The sequence below is a fragment of the Ambystoma mexicanum genome, chromosome 8 (genome assembly GCF_040938575.1).
Source record: "Ambystoma mexicanum isolate Mex_15411 chromosome 8, UKY_AmexF1_1, whole genome shotgun sequence".
NCBI lineage: Eukaryota > Metazoa > Chordata > Amphibia > Caudata > Ambystomatidae > Ambystoma > Ambystoma mexicanum.
In genome coordinates, this window is record NC_090929.1 from 592,635,446 (window position 1) to 592,656,112 (window position 20,667).

At 45.9% G+C, this 20,667-nt stretch overlaps 1 protein-coding gene across 8 annotated transcripts in view; it reads left to right on the forward strand.

The window, feature by feature from the left end:
- The window catches only part of ESPN (espin), a 1,343,653-nt gene that overhangs the window by 137,724 nt on the left and 1,185,262 nt on the right, over positions 1–20,667 (forward strand). For 6 of the 8 annotated variants that reach the window (XM_069610300.1, XM_069610294.1, XM_069610295.1 and 3 more), the window contains exon 3: positions 10,660–10,713. The exons of the other annotated variants lie outside the window; for them this stretch is intronic. In XM_069610300.1, coding sequence (XP_069466401.1) covers positions 10,660–10,713 — 54 coding nt within the window. The remainder of the gene's footprint in view (positions 1–10,659; positions 10,714–20,667) is intronic. 8 annotated transcript variants of the gene reach the window in all.

Consider the following 20,667-nt stretch of genomic DNA (forward strand, 5'->3'; position numbering starts at 1 on the left):
GTTGAAGCTTCTCGCTTTGGTGTAAATGAAAGTGTTCATATACACCGCACGGGTGTTTGTGAACACTTTCATTTACACCTTTTTGCTGAGCAGCTTCAACGTTGCATCCTACAACGTTGAAGCTGCTTGCTTTGGTGTAAATGAAAGTGCTCATATACACCGCACGGTTGTATAGGAACACTTTCATTTACACCAAAGCGAGCAGCTTCAACGTTGCATCCTACAACGTTGAAGCTACTCGCTTTAAATGAAAGTGTTCAAATACACTGCACGGGTGTATACGAACACTTTCATTTACAGGTGTATTTGAACACGTTCCTATACACCAAAGTAAGCAGCTTCAACATCCTCTGCAGCATTTTTGTAAAATAACAAATGTCGTTATTTTACAAAAATGCTGCTGAAATTGGATTGCACCCGTTAGAACTAAAAACAGGCGCACCCCTCACAGATCACTGTCGTGCTCTATGAGGACGCCCATGCCCACTTGAGAATAGTAGTGGAGTCTGGGCATCCTCTTTTGGTGCAGTGAATCATGCTGTTTAGCACCTTGACTGCGCCAAGTTCAGAATAGGGCCCTGAGTATTCAGACACATTACCTAGACTTTTCTCAACCTGCCAATTACACTTTGAAGGAAGAGGGGTACTGAATCATGTATAGGCAGCCATAGAGTGGGGGTGTGCAATCCAAGATGGTGGACAGTCCTGATGAAGGCTTGGTGCAGCCCCAAAAACCCAAAGTGATGCCAGGTGCACACAGGAGTAGCAGCCAATCCCAACCCTGCCACAATTACAAGACACAAGTGCAGACCATTACTACGAGCCCAAACCAGGAGGAGGAGGGTGATCATTATAAAACATGAAGGCCCTGTTAGCCAGTGTGAGCTGGAGAAGCAGGAGACTCAAGTTTGGGAGCGGCCAAAGAGAATTGGGGAAAGCAGACACCATAAAATGAAGGATTTTCGAAAGGAGACCGCAGTGGAGAGGAGGGTGAGGCGGTGAGAACAAAGAGATTGAAGGAGGAGGTCATAAGATCAAGGACACAGGAGCAGTTGGCAACATCAAGAGGAGGGGGTGGTAGACAGGAGGTGGAAGTAAGACCAATGGGAAAGAAAGAGGGGGAGCTGTTTTCATCAGGAAGAGTATGTGATAGTCTAAAGCTCAAAACACCAACAAAAAAGGTGGTAGTCTGGAGGGGATAACAACAGGGGATGTGTCCTCTGCCACGATACCAGCATTTGGTACTTAACATTAATGGCACTTGGTCCAGTGGCATTGCCGCTGGATTACAAGTGCCGGCGGGACGGTGTAAATCCCCATTCATGGAGTCAGGATTTTCCGTCATTACTGCAACTAGCAATGCTGGTGATCATAATGAGGCCTTTTTTGCCTGGTAGGTTGCCTGGCTTACCTCCAGCATTTAACTGGAGGTAACCCAGGTGCCCCACCGGCAAACCTGTAGTCGGCGTTCTGGAAAAGTGCTGGTATCCATGGATACCAGCACTTTTTTATCAAACTGCCCGACTCGGAATGAGGCCCAGTGTTTCCCACAGCTGAAATTGTATGGAGTACCACCATCAGGTAAATCTTTTAAGCTTGTTAAGTGGATGATAATGCAACAGGCAGTTTTTACATATACCACCTCTTCTTACTTCAAAACATTGCCTTTGAAATATGTAGCTGTGTAAATGTTGTCCAAGAGCTCCTACATCATGTGCTGAAAAACCACAGCCACTGAAACTAGCCAAAACAATATGCATCCAATTATGCACAGCCCTTCAGAGGTATGGGGGTATGTATGTATGTATGGGATGTATAAAGCAACCATGCGCTGTACAAAAGGGACACACTCAGGAGGGCTACAACTAGGCTGCAGGGAAAGCAGAGGAGCTAGAATGAGTAGGGGGAACTGTGGAATGGGAGGCTCTAGAGAGGGAGAAATATGGTTGAGTGGAGTGCCCGGGGGTAGGTAGTTGTTTGCACCCATCATGGAACCTAACTTGGTAGAAAGCTGAAATTAGACCCATTGTGGTGAAAGGGGTTCTATGTTCTTAGATCACCAGGTTTTTTTCACTGAATCTTTTGTTGAAGGTCTTCAGCCAACGTAAACAGTGAATTGGTTTATTTATTTGTGGGGGTTACCCCCAATCTCCCTTCCATATTATCCATCGCTATTCCCCATTCCCCTACCCTTTATATCCCCTTTCCCACCCCCCATTTTTTTCGATTCGTTTTTTTGGCCGAAGGGTTTTGGCAAAAAACAATACAAAAAAAATCCTGTCAATGTAACGTCGTACCGGTGAAAAGTTTGGTTTCACTCAGCAGGACCACCATCTCATTGCGTTTTGGCAAAGGAATTGCGTCTACAATAAAAAATTTCTTGAGGCTTCCCAATTTGATGCAGATTCATATTTATTTGCCTAACTTGCGAGCAATAACAACAAACAAAATCCCCTCATGGCTTCCATCCCCCCAATTGTGCCATCTCTTTCCCTCTCTCTAGAGTACATCAAATCCTCTGATACAGATGCTCACTCAGTGACAGACAGTTTCCTGAGTTTGCATGCTTCTGGAACCACCCCCTTGCTTGCGTTTTTTTGTGATGAGCAAAACCCTTCATATACACCATTGTGTCAGTAATAACATCCTGAAAACATAACCTGCAACACATACTTTAAAAAGTAGAACAAATGCAGGTATTAAAGCAGAAGTCATGATGTCATGATGTTCCAGTTTGTGTAAAGAGCACATTAAGGATGCTCTACTTTTATTGACTATGTGTTTCATTCAAGAAAATCTAGACGCTAGTTAAGCGTGTTCCTTCATAGTCGCCATACCTCTTTGATATTCCAACTATGGGCCTCATTACAAGTCTGCCGTTCTGGAAACAAGGGTGCCGGTAGCAACGTACCGGCACCCTTTCCGGACCGGCAGGCTAAAACTCTGCTTTTCGAGGCCTCTGCAACCTGCAGGTCTGCCATGTTTCCGAGTCCCCATTCCCGTGGAAGCCTATAGGGCTCCAAAGGAATGGGGACTAACATTTTCCGCCGCCTGAATTCCTGAGCCTCTGGGACTTGTAATATACCGGTGGATCCGGGAAGTCAGGTGGCGGAAACAGTGTTAAGGGGTTGGTGGTAACCCACCGGTGGCACTGGCTGGTTACCGCCAACCTCATAATGTGGCCTTATGTATCAATAAAGGGCTTTCCAAATGGAGCAAACTGTCACTCTGATCACTGGGAACACTTCATGTTCCAATGTGGACTTCAAGGTACAACGTACCCAAAGGTTCCAGTTGTAGTGTTCTTCTGGGAACCTTTAAGCTGTGACACACTGACCATATCAGACACAACTTCGTTTGTAATTCCTCCCCATAATGCATCGCACAGAGAGTTTTCGAGAGATCCCACTGCCCTCAGTCAGAGGTAGGTCCAGCTATTGAATGACATTTTATAAACCATGCTAGCATGGAGAGTTTCAATAAATCTAGTCTCAACCAAATTCACTTTTAGGCTTGTCTCCTTCATTTAGCCTGCAATACACACCCCCAAAACAAGGCACTCACTTGGGAGTTTATTCTGTGGTCATTTTCCTGCCTCGCTCTATGCAGAGCATGCACATACTCCCTTTTTTTCTTTATTTCCCCAACTATTTCTGTACAGTTCTGTTCAACCATCAGAACTGACTGGTGTCTCGGTGGTAGGACCTGATGGCTATACCTGGTACAGCTCCAGGGTTCAACTCCCTCACTGTTAGGGTGTAGTCACACATGGGCACTCGCTGCAAATGCCTTGTCCCCAATAAAGTAACAACACTTCAATAAGGTAGTGGTTGATGCTTTATTTACAGGCCAGAAATATGTGAGAGTACAGGGCACTCTCACAGAATGACAGACCACTTCTAACAATCCCAAAATATCGTAGGGCTCGAGCAGGGGGAGGCTCCTTTTCGGTCCTGGCTCCTACATTATGGAATTCCATTCCGGCCTTTTTTCAAAAACGGTAGATCATTTTCAATTTCGCAAGCTTCTGAAAACCCATCGCTTAAGTTTGGTTTTCTCTTAACAGTTCTTCCAATATACTTGCTTGTTTAGCCTGTTAAGCGCCTAGATGCCTTTGGCCATTAGACCGCGCTGTATCAATTCTCTACCATACCAACTGTCTCTCACATAATCACTCACTCATCATACCTCACTCACACCTAACATTCCAATTCTATGGAATCTTTAGTTCCTGTCAGTTATCACTCTGACTGACCACATATCTTGCACACACATAAACATACTACACAATGCTGTTAGGGGTGTCTGTGAGTGACGTGCCAATTGATGTTATATATCGATGTTACTCTAGCAATAACAGACAATTCTAGGGACTGAAACTGGTGGTAATGGTCCAGGGCCCAAGATAACGAGGCAAACCCTTGGGATGCTAATAGCAATTTAAAAAAAAAAACAGAAAGCACAGGCTTGGACAATTATGCAGCCTATAGAGAGGGTAGGAAGTCATTCACAGTCACCATGAAAGGCGGGGCTTCAATCAGAGCCCCATGTCCATGTCCATGGCAAATGAGGGAGGCAGTGGTGCCGGTGGCTATGGAAAGCCATAAAAAGCTAAGAAGGAAGTGATGGGGTGGTGAGGGCGGAAGAGGACAAAGGGGTCTGGAGGTGGGAGGCAATGGGCTGTGGGCGAGGGGATGGGTGTGGAAGGCGGGAGTGTGGATGCATCCTGCACGCGGCTTGCAGCCTTGCTCATCATCTGAACTTGGATCATGATGTTCAGCCAGGGCCTGGAGGCACACCCTCTTAGGATGCAGATATCTTTATTGATGCCTACTTTCATGGTGGAATTTGAATTGCGACATGTTCCCAACACAACAACGGTATATAATCCGGTTTTATTCCATAAGGAATATATGTCACATTGCTTTCCCGCTAAATTGCACTTCTATCAGTGATTTATTGCATGAAATTGTCCTATGGTGAGTAAAATTTGATATCATGATCAGTAAATTGAATTAAGAATCAATAGAAACTTCCGCCCAACCGTCTGTTTATTTGGATATCTAGCAGGTGACCTACCCTACAATTACCCTGTTGGCTCTTTGTAGCAATTCTGAAACAAGACTGGACGTACCATGTCTCTAAATGTGTTTTGCAGGCCCTTGATACATTTGTGAATAACTATCCTCCAGAGCTAGTGGGCTATGGGCGGTGAGCTTGTGTGTTGCTGACTCTGTTGCAGCCCCACTAGACATTCAGATTCAAACCTCACTTATGACTTACTGATCCCTAAGCCTTTTGCCCTTTCACAGGTTATCCCCATATCCAGTGTCTTTTTCCCTAGCCGCTCCAGTCATTTAAACGGCAGACTGACATGCGACTGGCTTTGCCCCAATGTTAACAGCCTTTCAGAGGCACTGGCATCATGTGACAGACTCTGACCCAGCCCTACAGGCATTAGCGATGCAGTCAAATAACATTACCAACTGTGCTTCATCCTTATCAACCCCTGGAAGTAAGCCTACCATGACTGGCTGTGCCTTTGAGTTTTCAGTCGTTTAGAGGAAATTATAATATTATGACACAGCTATAATGGCTTATCAGAGTCAATAACCTTACATGTGCCTTAGTCTTCCTCATCCAAACCATCTTTTCAAAAGCACCTGTCTGCATTGTGGCCTCCTCAGCCCGCACTTGGCAATGCCCCATGTTTGAGCAGGATAAAATAATGTATCCTAACCACCATGGAGTCCTCATGCCATAGATTTTTTCCTTCAAAATGCTGCTTTCAAAATGGATCAGTGCTGAACACAAATGCTCGCTGTGAGATCTGATTAATCAAAGTGTGAAAGGTCTAAGGAGACCCAATGGGAAGGCCTCCATTTTTCTCAAGCAACAGCTCTATAAACACAAATTAAGTTGTATTTGTGTTAGAGATCAGTGGTTTCGGGGGCGCAGGGGGTAGAGAAAATTCGTGAGAAGAGTTGAGTTGGATATGGCTCGCAGAGTCACACTTGGCCCCATTCTGCTCCCCACACTACAACGCAATCAAAACCCCAGAGCTGGTGTGCCGATGTTGCAGACAAGACAAAGGGAGATATCAGCATTTACGACAGGACCACACCCTTTAGTTAACAGATTTGTGCTCGGACTTGACCACATAGATTCTCAGCTCTAACTGGAAATAATCATTTGCTTTACGGAGATGTGTTGTAAAAGAAATACATTTTAATAGGAACATTTTAAACAACAATATCATGATTTTAGTTTTGTTTTCCATATCCAAATGGTAGTTTACAAGTACCAGAATGCAATGCAAGGTTTGCCTAAAAATGTCATCTGGGCTTTGAAGCTGTACTTTCAAGATTCAAAGGCAGACAGCAGCAGCAACAGTAGTGTGTGTAAAGGCCACTTACTTGTTAATATATGCAACTTGTTATTATGGATGATGTGAATAAGTTCATGGAAATAAACGAGACGCTTCAAAAAAGGGTTTTTTATTATGTGACTTTGTTTAATTGCCTTCGAAGGAGGCACATGTTGGGTAAATACCTGGATTTTTTGGGGCACTTGCAGCAACACATCCATATATCCAGTTCTTATCACCCAACATTGACAATAATTAGGAAGTCTCACAACAGAAAATGATCTCTTCCTACTCACTGCTGTGTTTTCAGCCGTCTACCTAAAGAGCTTTCGTTTCAAATATGCTTCTAATAACAAACTGATGTCTTAAATAGGTATTTGTGTGGCATCAATGCCAAGGCCTGCTGAAAATGTTGGGTGAGCCATCACTGGTCTGTTTCCTTTGTCATTCCATCATCTATACCCCTCCTCCCGTGCCCCTCTGTATCCCCTGCTGTCTATCTGCACTCTTATTTCCTCTAAAAAGCGCTCCGTTATTCATCTGTACTGTTGTATACCCCTGTAAAGTGCTCCCTTATATATCTGTACAGTGCTCTGTTGCTTCTCGAAGCTCGGTCCACGTTCAATAAATAACATAATAATAATAATAATAATAATAATAATAATAATAATGATAATAATAATATAATTATTTATTGTGTTCAAAGAGATTGAATAGAGACCACATCCTTAGCCCGTTCCCTTCCAAATCAGCTCTTCACTCTCAGCTCTTCACATGATCACTGCCCACTTACCAGAGGTATTGTGCAGGGCCCTCTCTGTCTCCCTAGCATATCTGATGTCTGACTCACCTTTCAAATACTGTGTTTCAGTATGGCAGGAGCAGATTAGGTCACTATATGAGTCGGCCATACCTTTAGAGCTGCAGAGGGATTCTTGAGACGAGTGGGTGTAATTGCAGGTTTCAGAACATTAGGGACTAAGCAATAGCAAAAGGACAGGTTCACAAGCCCTGCAATGACAAGAGTGAAGCTTAGAACAATATTTTTTTGGCTCGATGGGGCCTTGAAGCAATTACGTTGCAGTAGGTTCTTTATAAATCAACAAATAACAAAATAAAAATGACAGATGGGTTTGAGGCTTATTTTATTTTTTGTATTCCTCCAACTCTTTCATACCCATGAGCTTGAGAGCAGATACATGGGATTTTGGTGTGGAAGGGGTATTGAGCTGATCAGGCAATGTTTGGAAAAGGCCGAATTCATGAAAACAGTTCTTTGGTTGTGAGCTATTTGCAGAATCTGGGTTGGTCAGAGAATGTTCCAGACTTCCTCATACTATTGTATTGCTTTTGTGTGAACTAATTGAGTGACATGTATAAGTGATGGCAGCAAAGCTGCCATTATTCCTAAAATATAAATATATGATATATGATATGATATGGCATTTATAACGCGCCTATACACAAGTGTTTCAAGGCGCGACGAGGCAAGGGAGGGGAAAAAAGTGGAAGACAGACAGCGATCCTACTAGGCCAGGTGTCATTCAGATCGTGCAAGTGGGAGGGTAGGGAGAAAGGGAAGAGTGCAAGGGGAAGGGAGAGAGGAAAGTGTAGTGCAGTACATGGGAAAGAAGAATACATACGATAAATACAACAGCCTGATGGTGGCAAGTGCAAGGTAAGAGCAGACATAAGTGCTGGTAAGGGGACTGAAGGGATTTCAGAACCAGTCCCCAAGTGCAGGGGGTTGCCATGGAGGCAGGGCAGGTGAGCAAAAGGCGGGACCTGGCCCCAAGATCAGAAAGGGTGGCCAGGTAACCGGTGCAGAATCGGCAGGGAATTTCAGCAGGGGTGAGAGGCAGAGAAAGCAGAAGCAAAGAGGAAGGTTTTGAGGTGTTTCCGGAACCGGAGATGGTTCTTCTCGAGTTTCAGGGAGGCAAGAAGGCTGTTCCAGAGGGAGGCCCCAGCCGAGGAGAGAGATCGACAACCAACTCCTTGCTTGGAGAAGCGGCTAACCCTGAGGGAGTTGGAGGCAGATGAGTGAAGAGCCCGGGAAGGAAGGTATTTAGGATGAGAGAGTTGAAGGTAATGAGATCCCAGGCCCCAGAAGGCCTTGTGGATAATGCAGAGGGTTTTGAACTTAATCCTTGCAGCCACTGGGAGCCAGTGCAGAGATTTCAGTCCTGGAGAGATACGATGCCTGGTCTTGAGGCCAAAGACAAGTCTCGCAGTCCTGTTTTGGATAAGTTGCAGAGAGCGGAGAGTAGAGGCAGGCAGATTTAGATAGAGGCTGTTGCAAAAGTCCAGCTTAGAGAGAACCAGGGCTCTGGAGACGGTGAGCTTCTGGGGGAAGGAGAGGAGAGGAAGAATACCGCTGAGGAGGTGCAGCTGGTAGTGTGACTTCTTAGAGACGTCGGAGATGTGAGGAGAGAAGGAGAGTGTGGACTCGAAGATGACCCCGAGGGTTTTGTCCTTGCAGGTGGGAGCAGGAAGAGGACCAAGAGAGGCCGGCCAGAGAGCTGAAGGGAAGGAGGGAGAGGGTGTGCCGATTAGTAGAATCTCGGTCTTACTGGCATTAAGGCAGAGGTCGTTGGCGGCACACCACTCCTGGATAGCAGACAGACAGTCAGAGATGAGGGAAGGAGAGGAGGAGGCAGAGGGTAGCCTGAAAATGAGCTGGGTATCATCCGCATAGCACTGAAAATTGGGGCAGAGGGCGGCGATGTGGTGGGCAAGGAGTGCCAGGTATTGGTTGAACAGCCAAGGAGAGAGTTTAGAGCCCTGGGGGATGCCACAGGTAGAGAAAAAGATATCGGAGAGGAAGGACCCAGGTTGGACCTGGGAGGGTCGGTCAGAGAGGAAAGAAGTCAGCCACGCCAGAGCCTGTCCAGTCATACCCAGGTTATCACGGAGACGGTTGAGCAGGATGGCGTGGTCGACAGTGTCAAAGGCAGAAGAGAGATCAAGCAAGATGAGGACACACGGGGTGTTGGTGTCAAGGTTGGAGAGAATGTCTTCACGGATGTTCAGGAGAGAAGTTTCCGTGCTTCTGGCAGCCATGAAGCCAGACTGATGGTCATGGAGACAACCAACAGATTTGGTGTGGCGATTAAGATAGGAGATGGCCAGTTTCTCCAGGAGCTTGGCCAGGAAGGGAGTGATGGAGATTGGGCCATAGTTAGCCGGACAGGAGGGGTCAGCAGAGAGTTTCTTAAGAAGAGGGTGCACAAGGGAGTGCTTCGGGGGGTTGGGAAGACTACAGTGGTGAAGGAGTGATTGCAGAAATCAGCCAGTCGATGTGGTCCTTGATGATTTTGGAGGAACAGGGGTGAACCTGTTTTGATGAGACTTTCATAGATCGGACTTGTCGAGAAACCTTGTCTGCGGAAAAAAGGGGAAAGGAAGAGAGGGAGGGAGGGGGGTGGCAGCCGAAGGGCCAGAGGAAGAGCAGGGGATAGAGGGAGGGAGTTGATAGGCGGGGAGTGAGGACAGGATGTCCTGAGTTTTGGAAATGAAGTGAGAAGCCAGTGTGGTGCAGAGGGCCTGGGAGGGGACAGGAGAGGTAGAGACTGCAGCAGGATTGGCCAGTTCCTTGCAGATTTTAAAGAGTTCAGCCGAGTTGTTAGATGCTGCAGAGATCCGGGCTTGGATATGGGCTCTCTTCTTGGTGGGAGCGGAGAGCCGGTATTGCCGTTGCAGCAGGCGGCAGGCCAGTTTGTCAGAGGATGCACATGAAGCACGCCATTTCCTCTTGGCCATCCTGCACTTGCGTTTAAAGGTGACGAGATCGGAGTCATACCAGGAGTTACACTTGGCTTTGGGCTTCAGGCGGACTCTCATGACAGGGGTAAGGATATCAAGAGTATCAGATATAGCAGAGTGGAGCACGGAGAGGACTGTGTCAGGCTGGGAGTCAGCCAAAGGGGGAGGAGGAGGTGAGAAGGTGGCGGCGAAAGCCTCAACTCAGATGATAATAGATGTTTGCCTCATTTTACCATTGAAAACAAGACTGTTTACTGTCAAACATTACTTTGCATCTCAAAGTGAAGCATTTATGTCCAAAAGTAGACAACCAATGCATTAACACCGCTGGATCATATTAGCTTTTGCTTAAGTTTTCTCCCTCGATAGTATGCTCATTTGCTGTGCTTTGGAAGGACAAAAATGAATTTACATTATCATCTGCTCACTCTGAGATGAAACACTGTTGGTATGTAAATATACAACAGTTTGCGTGTGAACAAGTTACACAAATAGTGGAACGAAAACTAATATATCTCATGATCCTACAGGCAAGAACAGAAAAGATTTACGCTCACGATCCTCTCGCGAGAGCAAAAACGATGGTAACGTAAATTCATCCTTTTTTCCTTCCATGAAATTGTTTGATATGTTGTGAGCCAACAAAATTACTTGATGGAAGAGTTTAAAGTGTGGATTTTCCGTTTAATAGACGTGCTGGTGTACCTAATGCCACATGTGTTGGTGGAGTGCTGTATTTTTATGTGCACTGTCTAAATACAATGTGGGGCTTCTTTAGTTCTGCTTTCAATGCATAGGTCTAGAACTGCTTATCAGATTTTGCACAAAAAAAAATAACTTTGTGTGGCATGATTTTAATCTAATATTTCAAATTGTTACGTTCATGATTGACACTATATTAGTAGGTGTGGTTTCTTCTCTCTATTACCACTGTGGGGGTCAGCCAATTAGTACCCTCCAATGCTGGCTGAACACCAGTATGAGACCACATTCAGAGGGAGCCACATGCTGCTTCCCCACACCGTGCTCCCCTGACTGTTTACTGTCTTCTATCCTCTCCCTGCCAATTCCCAACCCTCCCCACTTATGCATCCACACCCACCACCCACAGTACTTAACCACACCACAGGACGCCGCCATGCCACCTCACTCCTCCACTAAACGGCCATGGGCAATGAGAAGGGGCTTGCTCCCGAGCCCCTCTTCCGTGTCCTGGGTGGCCATCTTGCATGGATGTAGGACATGGGGGGGTGGGTGGGACAAATCCCCCCCACAATTTTAAGTGGGGGGATATAATAGCTTTTATCCCCCCCAGATTATCTGTGTCACTGCTGCAAAATACCACTGCAGCCTGCACTGCATGCTGCAGTTGTCATGTAAGCACTGGCGTAACTGGGGCCCCCACACCTCCCTCTGTGGTGCATGGGGCCCTGTCCATGTCCTGGTAGAGGCCCCTCAGACAAAAAAAGATATATTTTTAAAAAATATATATTGTTTTTACAAAAAAAATGTATAAACAGAAAAAAAGAAAGTTTCTTTTTGAAGTCACTCTGCCTTCATAAAGATTTTTTTTACAGAAATAATTTCTTTATGAAGGCAGAGTGACTAAAAAAAAGATTCTATTTCTTTATAAAGTCCAAGGGCTCCCCCACCTCATGACGTGGAAGCCTAAAGGCTCGTGACCTCCAAGGCATGGGACGGGGAGCCCTATGACCTCAAAAAGAAATAGGGCCTCATTATGAGGTTGGCGGTAAAGCGCCGGGGTGACCGGCGGGTTGCAGCTGACCTTGTAATACCATTTCGGACACCTAGATTCCCGGTGCTACCGGGACATTACAAGTCCTGGCGGACTGGGAAGTTAGGTGCCGGAAAATGTTAGTCCCCATGGGTTCACGGAAGCACCGGCACTGCCACTAATGGTGCCTGTGCTTCTGTGATGAGTCTAACTACTGGGGCCGCTGCGCCCGCCAGGGTCAGACCTGTCGGGTTGCAGCGGTCCCAGCAGGCATATTCTGAGTGTGGCGGTCTGGAAACAAGGGTGCCGGAAAGCTTACCAGCAACCTTGTTTCTGGACTGCCACACTTATAATGAGGCCCATAGTTTATGTTTGCAGTAACTCTGCCTTCATAACTAAATTATTTCTGTTCCAGTTTGGTCCTTTAACAAAAATAATTTCTTTATGAAGTCAGAGTGACTTCAAAAAGAAACCATTTCTTTTTGAAGTAATGGGACTCCACTCCACCCCATGACATGGGGGCCTCCCGATCCTCTGCAGATGACGGGAACAAGCATTCCTGGCTACTGCAGGGAGCTGAAGGTCTCGTTCCCTGGACCAATAGGTTAAAGGTACGAACATGTATTTTCTTTAAAAGTTTGTGCGTGCATGTAAGTGTTTGTATATGTATGTATATAATGTAATGTGCGTTAATGGGTGAGTGCATGACGTGACCTGGATATGCCTGTGTGAGTGTATGGTGAAAGTGTGCACACTCAAATTTATGGGTGGCTAGGTGTGTGTGTGTGAGTGTACGGTGAAAAGGTACACACTTAAATATATGGGTGGCTGCCTGGGAGTGCCTGTATGGTGAAAGGGTGCACACTTAAATGTGCAGGTGACTGCCTGGGTTTGCCTGTATGGTGAGAGGGTACACACTTAACTGTGTGTATGTGTATCAGTGGCGGCCCGCTATTTAGGGCACGGGGGCGCCTCCCCCAGTCCCACACAGTGCAGAGAGAAAACAATCCTCTGTTTGTGATTGTGCATATTGTAATTATTTTAAGTGCGGTGGCTGACCGCAATGTATATGCATTAAATAAATAAATTATCCGGTCTCTCTTGCTCAGCTCGTGGCAGGCTGTGCCTGACCACAGGGGCGCGTCCCATTTTACGCAGTTTTCCTTACATTATAGACTGCGTGGCGCTCGTAGCTCCACGCACATTACGTAGCAGCACTGCAACATTTTAATGTGGAGCCTGGCAGGGCGCAAGAGCGGTGGCCCCGGCCCCGCCAGTATTAATCTATTCTCTGTACCACAAACAGCGATCATTGGACTGTCTGCATAGTAACAGTCTACAGTTTTTTCATTGGCTGTTTGTCAGCCAATTAAATTCATTATGGTGGTCTGGTCACGTTTAGTGGGTGATGAGCACACGTGCGCAGCGCCACCTTCTCACTGAGTTGGTTGCCCAGGGCGTGGTCGTCCTCCTCCATAGCATCAGAGCCTCCCGATCCATGTGTGGTGTATGGCCTAAAAGCTTGCCTGAGCTAATTGGCTTGTTTAGCTCTGGTCCACCCCGACCGGAATACGACAGGCCCATCCACTCGACTCAACGCTGTGTAAGTAAAACTATGTGCAGTGTCTGGGTATCAGCAGGCTGCCAGTGCCACACTAGGGCCGGGTGATTGGTGCAGGACAGGATGGGGGTCCAGATTAAGGTGACAGTGGATTGCACGTTTGAAAGTTTGGGGATGAATTACCAGCGCTATCTCTCCACGCACAGGCGAGGTCTTTTTACCTAATACCAAAAGCATTGGGCATTTTTGGAAAGTGGCTGTTAGTGGCGGACTCTCCCCCGTTAGCATGTCTGTATAAAAACATTGCTATAGTGCTGTATATGGCGCAGAGTGTGCCGTAAATTTCAGTAACAAGTTGATTGAAAAACTACTACTGTTATGAGTGTTTGAGACTGCCGACATTTGATGTGTGGTGTTTAATTAGTGAATATATGCCGGTCAAGAAGGCTGCTTCCCAGGTGCACATTCAAGCTGGCAGTAATATGGCCTGACGGTCAGGAAAGTGTTAAATAAAAACACAACCTATTTCCTGGCATCGAAAGCGCTGTTAAAAGTAAGAGATATATGGAGGTTGGTGGTGTGCAACTGGACCCTACCATGCAAGATAGCATTAAGTCGCTGCCGATTCTGAACCTATGGTTACTCGCTGGCACCACGAGGACGCTGAGGGCGAGTGAGGCCTCTACGAACTCATTACAGTCCCTGGAGGGATGTTAGCTGACACCAGCTCAGAGCCCACTGGCACATCACTTCCTCACACAGCTAGCACTGTGCTGGCCAACACCTATATGCCAGGCATCTGCACAGAGCTGATGCAGCTGATTTCAGAAGCATGTCCATGGGCGGCATGTGCACGCACCTGCTTGAGCACGTACATGCACGATTTGGAGCCCTGTTGCGATAGCTTGTATGTTTTCATTAATATAGTATTGCAGATTGCAATTTCGCCACTGTGATACAAATTAATTCCACTGCATCCAGTTGTGGGCGGTGGATTTTTGGACCTCGGGTATTTTATGTCCAGTGGACTAGAGCATAGTATAATCTACTGTTGCCGCACTGCGACACAGGCAGGTGTGGACTGGCCTTTAGGGAAGTTTGGAGATTTCCCAGAGGCCTCTTAATCATGTGTCTCTTTGGTGTAGTTACAGTTATTCACAAATTGTTTTATGGGGAAGGGGTTGGATTTGCTCAAAATGTGTAAATGCACCCACTTTGAAAATTATTTCCAGGGCATCTTTTGGTTCCCAGTCCACCACAGGACAAAGGAAAATGTACGACTCACTGGCGTTGTACAAAACACACTAATAACTATAATACCCAAAGCCAATAACATACGTGCTTTCTCACGTGTAATGTTAGGCACCTTGGAGCATGACTGTGGCAATCCGTAATGACGAGTTGTTCTAAGCAGAGCAATCTTATTGTTTTGCGCTTGACACAGGCTAGGACATGTTCCAATAGGCAGGGTGCTATTTATGTTTGGTCATTTCCGGGGCAGCAAAATAAACCCATCCAAAGATTGGTAGCCTAAAGGATCGTCTCCTTCAAGTACTTAAAGCTTGATGTGCCCTCACTAATGAATAAGGTCCATGGTATCCAGAGTCAGGGAGGCACCAATTTCCAGCTTTGCTGATAACAACCAGGAACAGAGCAGGCCTAATGAATGTATAATGTACATATAGCAAAGAGAACGGCCACACTACAGTGGCTGTGGTTTGCCCATGGGCTGTCGTACCAGTGAACGGGCAAAGAGAACTAGCATTAACACAAGGTACTGGTACGTATGTGGATTGGCCTATAGGGAGGTGTAAATGAATTAAAGTCCTACCTCTGGTCCAAACCTATATAACCCCTAGGGTGGTTACATCTACATATGAACTGTATACATCTCAAACCAAAACATCAAAGAGAATCATTCAAGTTTGTATACATTTCAAACAAGGCTTTATATTGAAAGGTTGTGCATAAAATAAAAGCCCAAAACCATAGGGGCATATACAGTCAATAACACAATTTGTACACACTTAAATATTGGGAAATCAAGGTACAATGAAACAAGACGAAACTGTGAAGTTTGAAAAAGGAAAACACCAAGATCATTAAAACATGAAGAGAAATCAATATAGTATTTCCCACAGTGTGATAACATCAAACTAGACAAAATTTGAAAAAGGTAACAAATACTTTTTTTCAATATTATATGGTCATATTGAGTACCTATGAACTCCCAGTGTAGACATTATTGTACATTGGGGTAGAGGTCTGCCAACGCATGAGGGGGAAGAAAACATGAAAAAAGCAAATGGACAGTGAAGTCAGGAAATCAGCAGAGTTTCTGAAAAAAGTATCCTGACTAACTGAAGAAACAACAATTCATATATAATTAGGTGGGAGGTCCAATTTCTAATCAGATTTTCTGTGCGGGACCTCCAATCCCCTCTAGACAGTGATGCGTTTCGGCGGTATCAAGTGGATGAAAAAGATGCTCTTCACAACTGAAGAGACCACTCTGCCTTCATCAGGGCAGTATTAGCAAGACCCTGTAGAGAACAACAGAAGGAAGAAGGAAGAGTTGATTTAATAGAAAAAAAGGAAGTTTAGAGGAAAAAGAAAAATGGAATAGACATGATGAGTGGAATGATCTATACAAAACATAGTTTATGTAGACGAATTGCACTAATCAAAATAACTGCAGACAATTGAACCTAGTCATGTTTGCAAATCACATCATGGCCATGTCTAGGTCTCCTAACATGCCGGGATCACCTGGTGCCTACCGGTGCGACCCCCCCCGTGGAGAACAAAAGATACTGGCCCGAAAACCCCTTACAGAAAACAAAACACATGTGCCCCAGAACACCCCCAACTGGATACATTGACCCCGCGGAGTGTGGGAAAGCGGGTGGGGCGAGAGCGCAAAAAAACCCAGTGAGGGTCTAAGTGGACTCAACAAGAGGAGGGCCTGTGGAGTAGAAATTAATGTAACTTACCATAAAGTGATGGTGGAGAAAATGGAAAACTGTGGCACGTAGTCGTGTGTTAAGGAATCAAGGGAGTGCATGCGTTGCCTGTGTGGAGAACTGGGAAAACTCCAGTCTCCCACCAGCCTGGCAATCGATTGCGTCAGGCCATGTGACCAGTATCTGGAAAAAATAACAGAAATTATGTACAAGTAATGTACAATTGCGACCGGTGTGGGGAGGAGGTAACAATGAGGGCCTCCCTGTGGTGGGAGTAGGGGCAGATGAATCGTTAGATTACCTGCACGAGGTCCTATATGGAACTCAGAAGGACAGGAATACCCGCCTCCGGTCGCTGTGGAGGCATTGAAGACTGTGTGGTATCAGTGAAGCAGATGTACGCATCAAGAAGGTTCGAGTCTTCAGATGTGTACTAATCCGTGAAGCTGCAACAGGACAGAGATAAAGTGCAGTATAAGACACTAATCAAGGAGTGCCTAGCAGAGAGGTTAAATTGCCGTGTCGTGTACATCGGCTGTACAGTACCTCAGAAATGGTGGAGCCGGGCTCCATGGTCAGGAGCCTGAGTGGGTGGGAGAGAGAGTCAGCCTGCGGCTATGCGTGTCTGCCATGCCGTAAGCTCCGCTCCGAGTGGCTGCAGGAATGCGGAAGAAGAGCATTCCTTGCCAGGAAGACGTTGTGACATGTGGGGGCGGGCATGTGGGCCGGTGCCTGGTGTGTGCGCGGCAACCAATCAGGTGCCCGTACATCTGCTCGGATGCAGTGGGGTGTGTGTCCCAGCTATCCAATCATATTTGATGGATCGAGGACCAAGGTGTGCGTGTCAGTGCCGGGTAATGATTAAAGCATTGCAGCAACAGGGGAGCGAGTGATAGATAGTTTGTCCGCCGGCTGCCAAAGCTAACCGGAGCGCGGGAAACCATCTGCGCGGGAAGGATCGAGTCCCGTGGACCGGGGACAAGATTGTATGCACGGTGCCTGGAGGTGTCAGAGCCCGTGCTGGATCCAGGTTGTTAGGTTGGAAGGATCTGTCCGACGGGGGATGACTCGTGAGTGCGCATGTGCTAAAAAAACGCAAGAAAACATCTGTGTTAGACAAAACAAGACACGTGGTACTGGGCCAGGGTTGCCTCCACGTGACCCAAGGATGTCCGAGCTATGTTCAAGAAGTGGTTTACCTGGACAGAAAGATCTGCCAAGTAGGGGTGGGTTTGTGAGTGTACATGAAAAGGGTAGTCATGCTTGTTGCACTTTAATGAATCGCGGGCTGTGTTATGGTAAGGGGTAGAAGAAACCTGAAGACCATGGGACTGAGTGGTCTCGTAGAGGACGTCCCGAGTGTATGTATGTGCCCAACGTGGAACACATAGAGGTCCCTGTATGGGGATGTTGTGCGAGGCTATAGGAGCATAAAAAGCTCAGCTCAAATTATGTAAATTAAATGACCCTGTCTAGGGTAAACTGTTTAAGAGGGGGGTAGTTCATTAAGTCCATTGTCCAGGGAGTCCAATCTATAGACCCATCTTTTTTCCAATTCAAGGAGTTTGTGCTGTATATTTTGGCCTGAATGGATCCTGTCAAGGACCCACCACAGGATATTATCTGGAGTATGGGAGTTGGCCAGGAAATGTGTGACCAAGGGAGAAGTGGTTTTCTTGCATCGGATCCTTGAACAGTGTTCCGAGATCCGAACACCAACATTTCGCATGGTTTGTCCCACGTATCGAAGGCCACATGGACATTCAATACAGTATATAACCTGGCTGGTCTTACAATTAGATTGTTTAAGACCCATTGTCTGTCGCCAATGTTAAATGTTTGTATCTTCTTTGTGAATTTACATACCGAACAAGATCCGCACGGATAATGTCCGGTGACCTTGCGTAAGTTCCACAAGCCTGTACGTGGTGGAACTTTGCTGTATGAAGAGTGGACCAAATGATCCCTGATGTTCCTTGCTCTTTTGAAAGCAAAGCGGGGTACCGGCTCATCAACAAGTTGTAGTCTAACAAAGGGCCAATATTTTCGGATCATTTTTTTGAAATCGAAAACATTGGGTCCATGGGTCATCACGCATGTTAGTCTTTCTGCATCGAGTGCATTGGATTCCGGCCTAGGTGTCAAAAGTGAATCCCGATCCGTGAATCTGGCCCTCTTAGTGGCGGTATTCACCAATCTTTTGGGATATCTGCGTGTGCGTAGTCGTTTGCCAAGCGCTTTGGCATTCTCATAAAAATCATTCAGAGAGGTGCAATTCCTTCTGATTCTCAGTAATTGCCCATATGGCAAATTCTGTTTGATGTGTTGTGGATGATCACTTTGATAGTGAAGAAGAGTATTGCGATCTGTTGTTTTCCTGAAGAGGTTACAGGCAAGTTTATTGTGAAGACATATGATCTCTAGATCCAGAAAATGTATCTGTGTGGTGCTGTGTTCCATAGTGAATTGGATGTTGTTATCACAAGCATTCAGCCATTCCAAAAACTGTTGAAGGGATGTATCGTCGCCTGTCCAGATGAAAATAATATCATCGATATATTGATGCCAGTGGGAAATCTTACCACTCCATTGGTTGGTTTGACTGAAAATGTATTATTCCTCAAAGGAGGCCATAAATAGAATGGCTAGGCTGGGTGCAAATGTTGCACCCATAGCCGTGCCTTTGACCTGTAGATAGAATCGGTTGTCAAAGGTAAAGAAATTCTTACATAAGGCAAAAGTCGCTAATTCAATGATGAATTCTGGTGGGACCCGATGTGGTCCTGATTCAGTGTAGTCCCGAGTCAGATGTTCATATATGCAATCTATCGCTGCATCTTGTGGGATAGAAGTATATAAAGCTTTAATGTCCATTGTAACTAAGAGTTGTTTCGAACAATCAAAAGGCAAATTCTCAAATACCTGAATGGTATGTGTCGTGTCCGTGAGATATGATTGAGTTTTACTACTCAAGGGTTTAAGGAAATGGTCGATAAATTGACCCAAAGGTTCCAGAATGGAACCACATCCAGAGACAATGGGTCTCCCCGGTGGATCCTGTAGATTTTTGTGGATCTTGGGGAGAGCGTATAGACAGGGTGTACGGTTAGAAGATGTGGTAAGGAAACTGGATTCCTTGTCCGTTATCCAGTCTCTGTCGTGAGCGTATGCAACCATTTCTGAGATCTCTGTTTGCATTTCTTTAGAGGGGTCCTTCCTGAGTATACGATAGCTGACCCCATCGTTTGGTAGATTCATGATCATATTGGTGTACTGATCATTTGTCATAAGGACAATGCCTCCCCCCTTGTCCGCTGGTTTGATAATGAGGTCCCGATTGTTGGACAGATCTTCAAGGGCTTTTCTCTCGCCCTTGGTAAGGTTATGATTTAATCTATGCTTGTTTTTCTTCAATCGTCTGATGTCTCTCAAGACACATCTCTCAAAAGTGAGTAGGTCATCGGGTACTTGGTTATCAGAGGGTGTAAAGGATGACTGCGGGGGAAGACCCGTATCTAGGTCTGCATTTTGTATATTGTGATCTTGGAAAAAGACACAAAGTCTTAAGTTACGAAAAAACCGGCGCATCTCTGTTTCGGCATTGTACCAGTCTCTATCACTGGTTGGTACAAAGGACAGACCTTTAGTTAAAAGTGAAATTTGATCTGGAGTAAGGTTAAAGTTGCCCAAGTTAAAGATCGGTAACTGGTTGTTGTCGGAAATATGATCTAACGTCTCCGTCTCCTGGGGCGTCTCCGCCCCAGGAGACGGAGACATTCACATAATGAATGTATAATGTAGACAAAAGTGAAAACACAATTGCACCCCTCCTTTAATTTGAGAATGCATGCAAGTTAGGCTTTCCAGACAGTGAAGCTTCTGCAGCCTGGCGGCTCCGAGAAGCATAGCGCCTATTCTATCCTGTCTGTCATGCATGCCCATGATGTATCTGTGTCTATCAGGCATGAGGGAGGACGTATTTAGTGGCAATATGGTGAGAATGAATGTTCCACGTTTGACACAAGTCCCCCACCCAGGCTCTAGTGGGAACACAATGCGTGCAAGTCACCATCAGCATTTGGTGCCTACGTATGTCCTCCAGGCACTGAAGAGCTGTGTGTGCAACCTGCGGGACAAACCATTGGATTCTGCACCATCACGTAGGGTATTGTTAGCAGCAGGTTCCATACAGCTCTGGCGAAACGAGAGCATAAATCCTCGTTCCTACTGCCCATGTTAAACACAATGCCAATCCTATTGCATTTGCATTCTGTTTTAT